The sequence below is a fragment of the Miniopterus natalensis genome, chromosome 20, assembly GCF_054644295.1.
Source record: "Miniopterus natalensis isolate mMinNat1 chromosome 20, mMinNat1.hap1, whole genome shotgun sequence".
In the NCBI taxonomy this organism is placed as follows: domain Eukaryota; kingdom Metazoa; phylum Chordata; class Mammalia; order Chiroptera; family Miniopteridae; genus Miniopterus; species Miniopterus natalensis.
The window spans coordinates 12,669,890-12,682,742 of NC_142100.1; the positions used below are offsets into that span (position 1 = coordinate 12,669,890).

Below are 12,853 nucleotides of genomic sequence, written 5' to 3' on the forward strand. Positions count from 1 at the left end.
GGTGGCCCCATTCCTGCTGACTCACCTGGTCTGCTGGGACCTCCAGCATCTGGTTCTGCTGATCCCTTGAGCCTCATTAACCATCCACTGCCCCCTCCCTGAGTAATTAAAATACTACTGACAAAAAAGCCCTGGATTCCCTCCCCAGCCTGTGGGATCCAGGCTGTGACCTGTGGGCTCTGCCCTCTCTGAGCTCAAATTTACTTCTCTTCTGTGAAATAAAGGAGACCCCTAAGATTCCCAGGAGAAGTCAACAAGGAAGCCGGAAGTGTGGGGAGAGGGCTGGGGAGAGACTCCAGATTTGCTGAGCAGCAGATGTGGCTGTGGGAGACCAGCAGATGTGGCTATGAGTGCCAGGAGGGGCACAGATGGGACCTTGGAGGGGAATCTCTTTAATTTTACATGATCAGTAATGCTTTCCACAAAACCCTATCCTCCCATGGGGGACCCAGGCAATTCATTTCCTCGAGGAACCCCAAGAACTCCACTTCCACTGATAAGACAACTGTGGTGCTCACTCCAGAAACTGGACTGGCTGGACCTTTGGAGGGTGAGCGAATGGAATGAGGTGGGATTGGCTAGGGCCTGGACCCTGGGCACTGGACTCTTAGGAAGGGAAGGCTATTGTGCCCTTTGGGTCCCCAAAGTGCAGGACATATAGCAGGGCCTCAGCCAACTAAGCCAGAAGGTCTGACTCGAGCTATTACTCAAGATTCTGTTCTGAGTTAGTTCTTCCTGTCCCACCTCTGGCAACTCCTGTTGCCTCACCTCAGTTTTTCTGCCTCTCAGATCCCAGGATGAGACTGGCACCAGGAGATGATAAAGGCAGCAGAGGTGACAGAGGCTGAGAGGATGTGCGTGGCAGGGGGAGGCCTGTGACCTAAAGGGCAGGTCTGTTTACTCTGGAAGGCTCTGCTGTCTGGACTGTCTGCAGATGGCCTGGCTTTTACATTTGTATTTATTGATTTTAGAAAGAGAGAGGAAGGGGGGGAGAGAGAGAGTCACTTGGTCTGAGAGAAGACCTGGAACTTTACCTCCTCCTCCCCCTCTCTTTCCCCCCAGGGGGGTCCCCCAAGTACCTCTCTCCAGAAGGGGCAGGGTCCTTAGACAGGCCCCTGGAAAACCCATTGACGGCCCACTCACCACCTTAGCGCGCGCGGGGGAGGCGGGGTCTGGCCCAGAACTACATTTCCCAGAAGGCTGTGCTACACGCCGGTCCGGTCTCGGACGTCAGAAGAGCCAGCCCTGGTGCCCTGACGCCCTCTGGGAAATGGAGTACACTGCCTGCTCGGTACAAAGCCTCTGGGGAGCAGTAGTTTGCGTCCTGTCCACGCAGGCGCACTTTTCCACGGCGCCGCCAGGCTGCTCCTTTGTGGTGGCCGTTGTCCTTTTGTGGGAAGCCGGTGGGCTCGCTCGCGTATCCGTCGGCCAGTCGGGCCATCTGTCCGTCCGCCCCGGGGCCTGTCTGCCAGCCGCGCTCCGCGCCCGTTGGCTCCGGGCGGCTGAATCTCAGGCCTGCCTGGCCCCGCGCGCGGTCGGGGCAGGAGTGTGTGACCGGTTGCGAGTGGCGCGGCGATGGGCTGTGAGCACAGCCGGGGGTGCGGGGCTCCTGCTGAGTCTGCCTGGCCCCGACCTCGGCGAGGCGCGGGGCCGGTGTGACGGTGCAGCCGGCAGTGCGTGTGCGACCCCGCGGGGCTCCCCCACAGGCCGCTGTCCCTGAGCCCCAGGAGCAGGACCCGCTCCTCTGGGCCAGGTGGCTGCAGAGCTGCCCACGCCTCCGGGGGACGCTGCCAAGGGCCACCATGGAGACCCCTGCCCCGAAGCCCCGGGAGACAGGTACAATTGGTTTTCAGTCAGTGGGTCTGGGTTTGCAGTTGAGACGCTCAGAGAGGTCAGGCTAGTTGCCCGCAGCACCAGCACAGCCAGGCTTCCTGCCTCTTTACCGTGCACAACCATTTGATCCCACTGTCTCCAACATGTTGATGAGAGGAAGGGAATGGCATTGTTTTTCCTTTTTAGTTGGAGTGTCTGACACTGAGTGGCAGAATTAACCCCTGATGCTGTACCAGATTGTGCCAGATATTGGGGCTGGCTCTCCACCCCATCTGCGGGGGCGGCTCCTGACTCCCCTGGTTCTCCCGGGTTCCAGGGGTGCAGTGATTTTTTAGCTCAGTCAGTGCACCTGGGGGCTATGGCTGAACAGCTCCCCCATTACTCATTTTTCCTTCCCAGCTCTGTCCTCCCAGGACCCTGCTTTTCCTCTCAAAGAGAATCCAGAGGCTCAATGGGGTCAGGGTCTCCCGGAAGCCAGGTCTGAGGTGAGTGGCTGTCTTTTCTTCTTTCTGAGCATCTGTTTGTTTGTTTTTTTATGAAGAGGGTTGGCAACTTCCTTCCCGTGCCCAGGATCTTCAGTCATCCAAGGACGCCCCATCTGGGGGCCTGCTCTCCCGTCCTCAGAAAGCTCTGGGTGTGCGATCAGCTCCAGGTGGTGCCCCAGGGGTGCCCTCAAGATGAGTGTCCCCTCCAGCCCAATTCATTCCAACCGGTTGTTCAGTTGCCCAGGACCTGTATGCCTACACTGTGCCAGGAGCTCTGAAGAGTGGTCTTAGTGGATCTCCAGCAAGTAGGTCACATGTGATCACTTTGCTCATCTCCACATGAAGACCCAGGTGATGTTGGTGGGGGTTAGTCCTTGTTTGGGGCAGTTTTCTGGCATGGAATCTGGTATGGAACAGCTAAAGGAAGGGCTGTGTTGCAGTGCTGGGGTAAGAGTGATGGTAGGGGGTACGTCCCTGTGCGCTTTTCCTCTGTACTGGGTCCCTGACATGGGTCCTTCATGTAAAACCTGGAGTTTTAGAGGATCTGGGGGCTCAGTAAGGAATTGGCCCTGGGGCCACTTCTGCAGCTAAGCAGGGCCCAAATCCCTCCTTTTACAGACTTGGGGTTTTGTTTACCACCTAAACTATCCATACTCATCATAATCTTTAGAAGGATATGGTTTTAAGGAGATTGTGGGGTAGTGAATAGGTCTGGAGGATTGACTTTTTTAGGTTTTTGTGATTCTGTTAATCTCCCACTTGAAAGAGATGAAGTCTGATTACAGACAGATAGAAATAGCTGTTAAACACATATTGTGAGATGTACCCAGCTTCTGTAATGAGTTAGAATGCTCTATAATTCTGTAAAACACTCAAGAGACATGACAAGCAAATGCAATACATGACCCTTGATGCATCACAGATCCAAAAATTCCATCAAAGGCAGTTTGGGACAATTGAAGAAATATGAAAATGGATTGTATCTTAGGTCATATGGTATCAATATTAAATTTATTGGTTGTGATGATGGCTCTGTGATTGTGTGGAGACTGTTGGGGGTGACAGCCTGGAGGTTCTGGAGGGGGTGGGGAACCCCAAACAGCAGAAGAGCCTAGGATTTGAGAGCAGGAGTACAAGTGGAGTCATTTGGGGCATTTGTGACACTTGGAACTAAAGTGACCAAGTGGGTGAAGGGGCTATCCTGCAGTCAGTGACCAGCATTGGAGGGGGTGGGATGGCCCAGGACTCAGGCCTGGAGGAGGGCAGGGGAGCAGGAGTTCCAGGGAGAAGGAATGAAGGGCAGGCAGGAGGGACATGGAATGGTTCCTTTGTCCTCTTAGGCACAGAACTTGCTGATGAGTGCAGGGTTTCCTTCCTTAGGGTGTAATCATGGCTTTCTGCCTAAGGTCAGGTCCTTGTGCAGTGGTGAGCTTTGAACAGGGTTTCTGGGGTTTTTGTGCTATTCTTTCACTTTCTCTAAGTTTGACATTCTTGACCCTGGTAAGCATAGCATCTTACCCAGCACTTACCACCGCGGCTTTCTGTCCATCACGGCATGTGCACATGGGCTGCCCAGTTAGTCGGGCCTTCAGGTTCAGAAGGCCAGGTCTAAATGGTGATTCCTGGTCCATCTGTGGTGTGCACCTGGTGCGGTAAAACAGATGGCATCTACGCTTGGGAGAAGGTCACTGAGGCTAACCCTTAACTCCCTCGGAAGCATGAATGCAATCGGAATCGCTCCCATCCTGGATGACTGAGAACGTGCATGTCATCCCAGGAATCGGTGACTTTCAAGGATGTGGCCATAGACTTCACCCAGGAGGAGTGGGGCCAGCTGGACTCTCCTCAGAGGGCCCTATACCGGGACGTGATGCTGGAGAACTACCAGAACCTTCTTGCCCTGGGTAAGATGGTTCCCCGAGGCTTGGAGTCTGCGGTCTGGGCATTCTGCCACGCCGTAGGTATTACTGAGTCTGCCTTCAGCGTCAGCCCTGGTGCTGGGCTCAGCAGGGTATGGAGGTGTGGTCTCTGTGCCCAGGCCCTTGTGGCAGAGCTCTGCGGTGCCACTGGCATCCTTGCCTGGAGGTGTGACTGGACACAAGGCGAGCCAGAATGGGAGGGAGGGGGTGGATGGGGTCCTGGAAGCCCAGCCTGCCCTGGAGCTTTCCAAGGGAGACCGTGGTGGGGGTGGGGTCCAAATCCATGGATACCTCAGAATGCATGCCTTAATTTGGGCTCTGATTCTGAGACCCTCATCCTTGGGAATAGCACATACCTCTCAGTGCCAGCTCATGCTGTTCTGGGGACTGTCCTGTTCTATTGGCTGGTTCTGGAATGCCACAGCACACAGAGCCATGCCGCTTTGTTCCCACAAGCAGGGCCTCCTGTCTGTAAGCCAGATGTGATCTCCCATCTGGAACGAGGTGAAGAACCATGGCAGGTGCCCAGAGGAGTCCCTGGAATGGCTCATCCAGGTGAGAGGGGGACGCAGTGGAAGGATGTGCGACCCCGGCTCCCAACACCCCTCCCACCACCCTGTGTGGCCCTCCCATCACAGCTGGTTTCCTTCCGCAGCCCACTGCCCTAGCTCCATCTGCGCCTGCTCAGTGCCCCTTCTAGAACCTTCCCTCTTCCCTTCCTTCAACACACACATTGAGCTCTGGCTGTGGGCCAGAAACTGTGCTGGGAATACAGCAGGAAAATGGGCAAAGACATCTGCCTTCTGTTGGCAGGAGACAGAAGTAATTTCTACATGTATAGAAATTATTTCTGTATTTATTTAACTAGAGGCAACCGTCAGATGGCAACAAGAAAAATTAATCAGGACGGGGTGGGACTATGTGGAACTGAGGTCAGGGCTTTGCTCATTGAGAAAAGAGCAGAGTCAGCCCGGGGGTGGGGAGAGACAGAGAGACAATTCAGAGAGGCGGCTCCAAGGAAGACGTCCCTTCTGGGATGTGAAGCTGGCGGAGGCTTATTTAGCTTTTAAATATGTCTTTACTGATTTGAGAGAGGAAGCGAGAGGGGGAGAGAGAGAAACATCAATGATGAGAGAATCATTGATCAGCTGCCCCCTGCACGCCCCTTACTGGGGATCGACCCCACAACCCGGGGCATGTGCTCTGACTGGGAATCTAACCTCGATCTTCTGGATTATAGATTAACCACTGAGCCACGCCAGACAGGCTTACTTAGCTTTTAAAGAGATGTGTGTACATCTCAGGGACAGAGAATGCACCTACCGGTTCAAGTGTTCTAAAGGAAATGCTAAAGAGAGGTGGAGTGGGGAGTTTTTTCCCCCTCGGAACAAGGGACATTTTAATTTTTTTCTTTTCTTTTTTTATAGAGTATGAAGTAAATTAGTCTCTTTTTAAAAATTTATTTATTAGCTTGAGAGAGAGAGAAACATTGATTTGTTGTTCCACTTATTTATGCATTCATGGGTTGCTTCTTGTATGTGTTCTCACCAGAGATCAAACCAGAGACAACACTCTAACCAACCTGGCCTGGGCGGGACATTTTATAAATTTCTTTTTTTTCAATCCTCACCCAAGGATATTTTTTCCATTGCTTTTTCAGAGAAAGTAGAAGGGAGTGAGAGAGAGACAGTGATATGAGAGACACACATCGACTGGTTGCCTCCCCCATGCCCCTCGACTGGGCCGGGGATGGAGCCTGCAGCTGAGGCACATCCCCTCGGCTGGAATCCAACCTGGGGCCCTTCCGTCCATGGGCTGGTGCTCTAACCGCTGAGCCAAACCAGCTAGGGCAGGGGGCAGGGCATTTTAAATGTAATTATTATTTTTGGACTTGTATTTATCCCGGCCAGCACCGGCCCAGTTCTGACACGCCGCAGTCTCTCAGTAGTTGCTTCCTAAGTGAATGGGATCCATGAGCCCTTGGCCCCCTAGCTCTTTTCGGAATTCCCTTCAGGGGCTCCTTGCCCTGTTTCTTTCTCCTCTTGCCTTCTTGCAGCTTGTTTGCCTGTCTCACCCTGCATGCACCCCTCTCCATCTCTGCTTTCGAGCTCCCTCGCTCTGTTAGTCTCGGCTCTCTTTTCTTTGCTTACCTGCACCTCTGGGTCGGATCTCAAGTCTGAATCCCAGTGCCACGCCTCCGCCTGCTCACAGAAGATTGTATTTCCGCTTCTTCCAGAATGGGAGCCCAGGCCTGAGATGAAGGAGGATTTGTGTCAGCAGCAGGGCGTCTACAAAGAAGAGCCATCACAGGAGTTGATTGTGGAGGGGCTGGCGAGGTCTGGTTTCCACAGCCCCGGTCCAGGCAATGGGTGGGCCTGGGAGGGCCCAGTGGCTGCTCTGTCGAGAGGTGAGGCTGTGCTCTGGAGGTGCTCGCCCACTGGCTGTGGGGAGGTTTCCACAGAGGAGCACTGGCAGGAACATGAGGCGTCTGAGGAGGCTTTGCCCCTCAGGTGCACCCTCTCTGCCCAGCAGAGCAAAGGAACTGTCATTTCTACAGAGGGAGAGTCCCCTCACGGACACACTGAGAATTTCCAGTCCAGGGAGGCTGTAACCCAGCCCCAGAGAATGTGCGCAGGGAGAAACAATTACAAGTCCAGTGAACACGGAAAACCTCCACCCGCGAACAGGCGTCAGGATGCTGGTGCCGGGGAGGGTCTCTTCGTGTGTGGCCAGTGTGGGAAAGCCTTCCACCAGAGCTCGTCCCTCACCCTGCACCAGCGATGGCACGCACGGGAGAAGGCCTACAGGTGTAACGAGTGTGGCAAGGCCTTCACCTGGAGGACCAACCTCATCGAGCACCAGAGAATCCACACCGGGGAGAAGCCCTTCCTCTGTGGCGAGTGTGGGAAAGCCTTCAGCTGCCACTCTTCACTGAATGTGCACCACAGGATCCACACCGGCGAGAGGCCCTACAAGTGCAATGCCTGCGAGAAGGCCTTCAGCTGCAGCTCGCTGCTGAACATGCACCTCCGGGTCCACACCGGGGAGAAGCCCTACAAATGCAGCGAGTGTGGGAAGGCCTTCAACCAGAGGACGCACCTGACACGGCACCACAGAATCCACACGGGAGAGAAGCCGTACAAGTGTGACGAGTGCGGGAAGGCCTTCACTTGCCACTCGTCCCTGACCGTGCACGAGAAAATCCACAACGGAGACAAGCCATTTAAATGCGGCGACTGTGCGAAGGCCTTCAATAACCGCTCACGCCTCACTCTGCACCAGAGGATTCACACGGGAGAGAAGCCCTTCAAGTGCGGCGATTGCGGAAAGGGCTTCAGCTGCCACTCCTACCTGGTCGTGCACCAGCGGATCCACAGCGGCGAGAAGCCCTTCAAGTGCAACGAGTGTGGGAAAGCCTTCAACTCCCACTCCTACCTCATTGTGCACCAGAGGGTCCACACAGGGGAGAAGCCGTTTGACTGCAGTCGGTGCTGGAAGGCCTTCAGCTGCCACTCTTCCCTCATCGTGCATCAGCGGATCCACACTGGAGAGAAGCCCTATAAATGCAGCCAGTGTGGCAAAGCGTTCAGCCAGAACCACTGTCTCATTAAACATCAGAAAATCCACTCCAGGGAGAAATCCTTTAAATGTAACGAATGTGGCGAAATGTTCAACTGGAGCGCCCACCTCACTGAGCACCAGAGAATACACAGTGAAGAAAAGCCCTTTGCCATCCAGTTCAACAAGCATTTGCTGAGCACGTACTATGTTCCCAGCAGCCTGCTGGATGCGAGTGTGAGCAGTGTGGACCCCATAAACTCCCTGGATATGGCAAAGCTCCTGTGTGTGGTTCAGCCCTCAGCCAGCAGGAACTTCCCTCTGGGCAGCAAACCTGGAAATTAACGTGGTGTGTTTGTCATCTGGCTTCTTCCCCAGGGTGAAGTGGGAAAGCACAGTGGCGTGTAGGTGCGCCCTCTTATTAGTGGTCCTCCCCTCCCCGGGAAGGGATACACTGTAGGAGAGTAGAGTTGAGGGCCATTTGAGGATATCCCATGGTCCTGTTTCCTTTGATGAGTTTGGAAGTCACTGACCAGGGGGATAGATCTCTCCTGCAGATAAAAAGGTATGTCAGTCATTGTGTTCTCAGGCTCCTGGCATAATTCCCATCAAGAATTTCATCTGTGAACTGTTACGTTTAGCATAATATGAATTTTTTTAAAAACCAGAACTATGAACAGTTTTACCTCCAAGCAAACACTATTATATTCCTGGAGGGGAAAATAATCTTGGATGGTGGGAGTTTGGGAAAATGTGGATTTCCTGGACTCACCTCACTTAAGTGGCTCTACTGCAGAGTCATTTGTTAGAGGCGGCACAGACGTCACAGAAGCACAGACCAGCATCACAGTAGCCAGGTCCTGACATTCTAGCCTCACGCCTGGCCACCTGGTCCGTGGTGGAAGACTGCGAGCACACAGGCGGTGCCCAGTGCCTCCTGGGAAGATGGGTGCAGTGTTGGGATAGACGTGTCTGCGAGCGCACCTTCACCTCAAGCTGGCGCTGCCTGCAGGGCCTCCCCACCCACCGTGTAGTTCAGCTCATCAGTGCAAGCCCGAGGGAGAAGCCCCACCACCGAGACCGTCCCCAGGCTCCCTGCAGGAACAGGAGGACCGCATTCATCTGGAATTAATGTTATTTCTACTCAGTTCTAAGCAAGTACAAGATGCCTTCTCAGTGATAATACTTTACATTTGTATAGAGTGCTATAGTTTATGAAATGCTTTTTCGTATACTTTTTAAATTATGGAGACAAAATAACCACATTTCAGAAAATGTGGAATAAAGGAGAGAAAACACCCATAATTCTTAATAAAACTGCATTTTGCACTTTGATACATTACTTCTGCTTTTTTTCATAATGCATTTTTACATCACTTTAAACACAGTAGATATCATTTTAATCTTTCTTCCCCACTTACCTGCAGAGAACTTTTTCCCAAGTGACTGCACTGTTTTTGGAGTCATAACTCTAGTTGGAAGCATATTCTCTTAGATATTCTTTTGTTGGATGTTAAGGTTATTTCCAGGTTTTTCACTATTATAAATCATTCTTCATGGACATCTTTTGCATTATACTTCTTTAGCATTTTCTTAGAGTAGGTTTCTAGAAGTGAAAACTTTGAGATAAAGGAAATGAATAGCTTAAGGAATCCTCTCAGTATGTTTTCGGTTGTGTGTTTGCAAAGTAATACTGTTCCGTTATGAAGAAACCGATCAGCAGCGCTGTCACGTAGGAACACCCCTTGCACCCCCGTCTCCTGGACGCAGGCACTGTTCAGAGTGGATGTCCGGATGGTCTTGGTTCAGGACATGGTGACAACACAGCAGTCAACCTGGGTACCTGCTGTTCCATTGCTTTCTTTCCGAGTGTCTGTGAGTTGGCCTGGCATTCATGCAGTCCCCAGGGCCACATCATGGCAGTCACGGGCCCTTTCTCCGTGACAAATAGGAAAAGTTCTATTTCACAACTACATTGGGAAAAGACATATATTCTAGGCTTCATTCATTATTGTCATCCTAATTTTCCTTTTTACTTTAAAAGAAAATCAAACCATCTTTATGGGTCGTGAAGCCCATGTCTACTCTGTGCCCTGCAGTGCTGTTGATGGGCTCAGCTGAGTGGCACTGTTGCTTTACTTCGCTACTTTGATAACTAATGAGACTGAATATTGAACACATTTTTATTAGTCTTTCTTCCTGAAAATTACTTGATTCTACCCTTTGGCCTTCTTCCTATTGGAATCTTGGTGTTTTTCTTTTATTTGCATATAAACTTTCTTTTCTGATTATATGAATAATACAGATGTATTGAAGAAATCTGGGGGGGGGGGAATCAGAAAGTTCTAAGAATAAAAATGGCCTCAGTGTTAGTTCATGGGTCCGTTACCTGGAGATGCGTTTCCTTCCAGTTTGTTTTTGTGCACATGTGAACATGTGCTTTTTCTTTAAAAACAAACTTGATCCATACTTAGCATGTCCCTGTTATCCTTTCCATTTAACATTTTGTGATGCACATTTCCATACTATAAAATATTTTCAAAAACATTGATAGCTTCATCATTTTCTGTCTTATAGTTGTATCATGATTTATCTGTTCCTTTATTGTTGAACATCAAGATTATCTGTACCTGTATGCCCATCTTTGAATATTTCCTCAGAATAAGTTCTTAGAAGTGGAGTTAGGAGCGGAGATCACTAACTTTGCAAAGCCGTTGGTTCCAGGGTGGATCCAGCGTCTGCGACAGTCGCAGTTTATACTCTCACAAGGGTCCTGAGAGGGCCAGCTTCTCCACACCTTTGCCAACACTTGGCATTATCTTCTCACTTTAAAAAATACATATATGTCTTTATTGATTTCAGAGAGAGGAAGGGAGAGGGAGAGAGAGAAACATCAACGATGAGTCATTGATCGGCTGCCTCCTGCACGCCCCCTGCTGGGGATCGAGCCCGCAACCCGGGCATGTACCCTGACCAGGAATCGAACCGTGATCTCCTGGATCCTAGGTCCATGCTCAACCGCTGAGCCATGTGGGCCAGGCTATATTTAACTCTTAAATCCTCCATCTATTTGGGGTGTAAAATTCAAGGTCCCTGCATCGTCCTTGAGTTGCATTCCTCACTGTTTATACAGCTGTCTTCCCTATTGTCGTAGCTCCATATTCACTTCAACATATGGTGAAACCAGGCCCACATTTTCTGTAGTTTTAAAAAAATTCTTGTTGTTTTATCTGTTCTTCCAGGTGGACCAGGAATCATTTTTCCAGAACTTAACTTCTTCATTCCCCTGCATATCTCATAGGGATTTTTATTAGTTTGTGAAAAATTAAGTTCCATGTTATATTAAATCTTCGCATCCAAGAATGTGGTAGATAACTGTTCATTCAAACCTACCTCTAATCATCAGGAAACTTTTATAGTTTTTTTCATAAATGTTCTTACATTTATTCTTTAGTTCATTCTGATTTCGTGGGTTTTGTAAATTGGATTTTTCTGTTATAAGATATATAGGACCACTGTGGATTGTATATATATCTTCTTGTGATTTGTTTTATACCTATCAACTATACTGAGTTATTCTAAGGTCTCTCACAGCTTCTTAGTTTATTGGGTTTTATAGGTAAACAGTCATATCAGTTGGAAATAAAAAGCTTGCCTCTCCTTTCCATATAGATAGCCTTTTATTTAATTTCTTTTTAAAACCCACATTGGGCTCTGGCTCGGTAGCTCAGTAGGTTAGAGTGTCATCCTGATACACCAAGGTTGCAGGTTCGATCCCCGGTCAGGGCACATACAGGAATCAGCCAAAAATGCATAAGTAAATGGCACAACAAATGGTGTTTCTTTGTCTCTCTCTTTAAAATCATTTTTTAAAATAAAACCTTTAAGAAAAAACCCCACTCATATTGGCCAGCACTTCAGAGCATCACTCAGTGTTGTTGGCAGTGGTCATCTGTGGCAGATGCGTGTCCATCTCAGAACACTTCGGCCTCTAAGACTCAGTTGTAGCAGAGGTGGGCATGCGGCTCAGTTCTGACCCATGAAGCTCAAGTGCAGACCTGCCAGAGATTTTTAAAAAGTCTTTGCTTTCCTAATAGGAATGTTGTTCCTTCCTCCCTCCCTTCTTCCCGGCTGGAACTCGGATGCAGTCCCCAGGGGTGTCATAGCCATCTTGCAACCATGAGACAATTGGGAACAAAAGCCACACACAGTGGAATGGAAAAATATTAGGACCCTAGGCCTTGGATGAAATTTTTGAGCAGCTGTTTCAGCCACCGACATTCGACTCCCTGAGCTCTTGCTCTGTAAGAAAACAAACAGCTTCAGTCCATTTGTCACTCCTCACAGTTGTTTCGCTCCTCACTGGTACAGCATCGGGCCTTTCTTCTGACTTGAAGGGAGACGGCTAGTATTCCACTCTTAGGAAAATACCAGCCCTTGGCCATGACTGCTTGTCTATCACATTAATGAATTATCTGTATAGGCCTAGTTTGCTAAGACTTTTTAAAAATTTATTAAGATTTTTTTAGAGAGAAAGGAAGGGAGAGGGAGAGAGGCATCATTATGAGAGCGGAACATCAATCAGCTGCCTCCTGCACGCCCCCGGCTGGGGTAAAGCCGAAAACCCTGGGCATGGGCCCTGACTGGAGATCGAACCAGCCCCGGTGCCCGGGATGCTGCCCAACTAACTGAGCCGCACCAGCCAGGGCTTACTTACTGATTTTAGAGAGAGGAAGAGGGGGAGGGAGAGAGAAATATCTATTTGTTGTTCCACTTACTTATGCATTCGTTGGTTGATTCTTATATATGCCCTGACCAGGGATCGAACCCGCAACCTTGGCATATCAGGATGATGCTCTAACCAACTGAGCTACCCGGCCAGGGCTGCTAAGACTTTGAAAAATCAGGATTCGATGCTGAATTTGACCAAACTTTCTTGGCATACCTCAGAAATGATTATATGGGTTTCCTTCCTTGTGGAGATACAGTTGGATTTATAAAGAGATTTTCTAACCTATCATCTTTGTATTATTGGAATAAACCCCATTTAGCAATGGT

The 12,853-nt window shown here is 50.1% G+C and overlaps 1 protein-coding gene across 4 annotated transcripts; it reads left to right on the forward strand.

The window, feature by feature from the left end:
- Positions 1-362: 362 nt before the first annotated feature.
- Positions 363-12,853, forward strand: ZNF74 (zinc finger protein 74). 4 transcript variants are annotated; one of them, XM_016204340.2, is made up of 5 exons: positions 363-550; positions 2,233-2,318; positions 4,096-4,222; positions 4,697-4,792; positions 6,474-12,853. In XM_016204340.2, exons 1-5 carry the CDS (start codon positions 403-405, stop codon positions 8,138-8,140), a joined length of 2,124 nt encoding a protein of 707 aa, XP_016059826.2. In that variant the 5' UTR covers positions 363-402; the 3' UTR covers positions 8,141-12,853. The 4 variants fall into 4 exon arrangements, with proteins under 4 accessions (XP_016059826.2, XP_016059827.2, XP_016059828.2 ...); XM_016204341.2 differs by lacking the exon at positions 363-550 and adding an exon at positions 1,275-1,836 and having other exon boundaries at positions 4,694-4,792; XM_016204342.2 differs by lacking the exon at positions 363-550 and adding an exon at positions 1,275-1,836.

Coding starts and splice junctions, on each gene's coding strand:
- ZNF74 (XM_016204340.2), top strand. CDS start 403: ATGATCAGTAATGCTTTCCACAAAACCCTATCCTCCCATGGGGGACCC. Junction 551..2,232: donor ACTGGCTGGACCTTTGGAGG/GTGAGCGAATGG, acceptor TTTCCTTCCCAG/CTCTGTCCTCCCAGGACCCT. Junction 4,223..4,696: donor CCAGAACCTTCTTGCCCTGG/GTAAGATGGTTC, acceptor TCCCACAAGCAG/GGCCTCCTGTCTGTAAGCCA.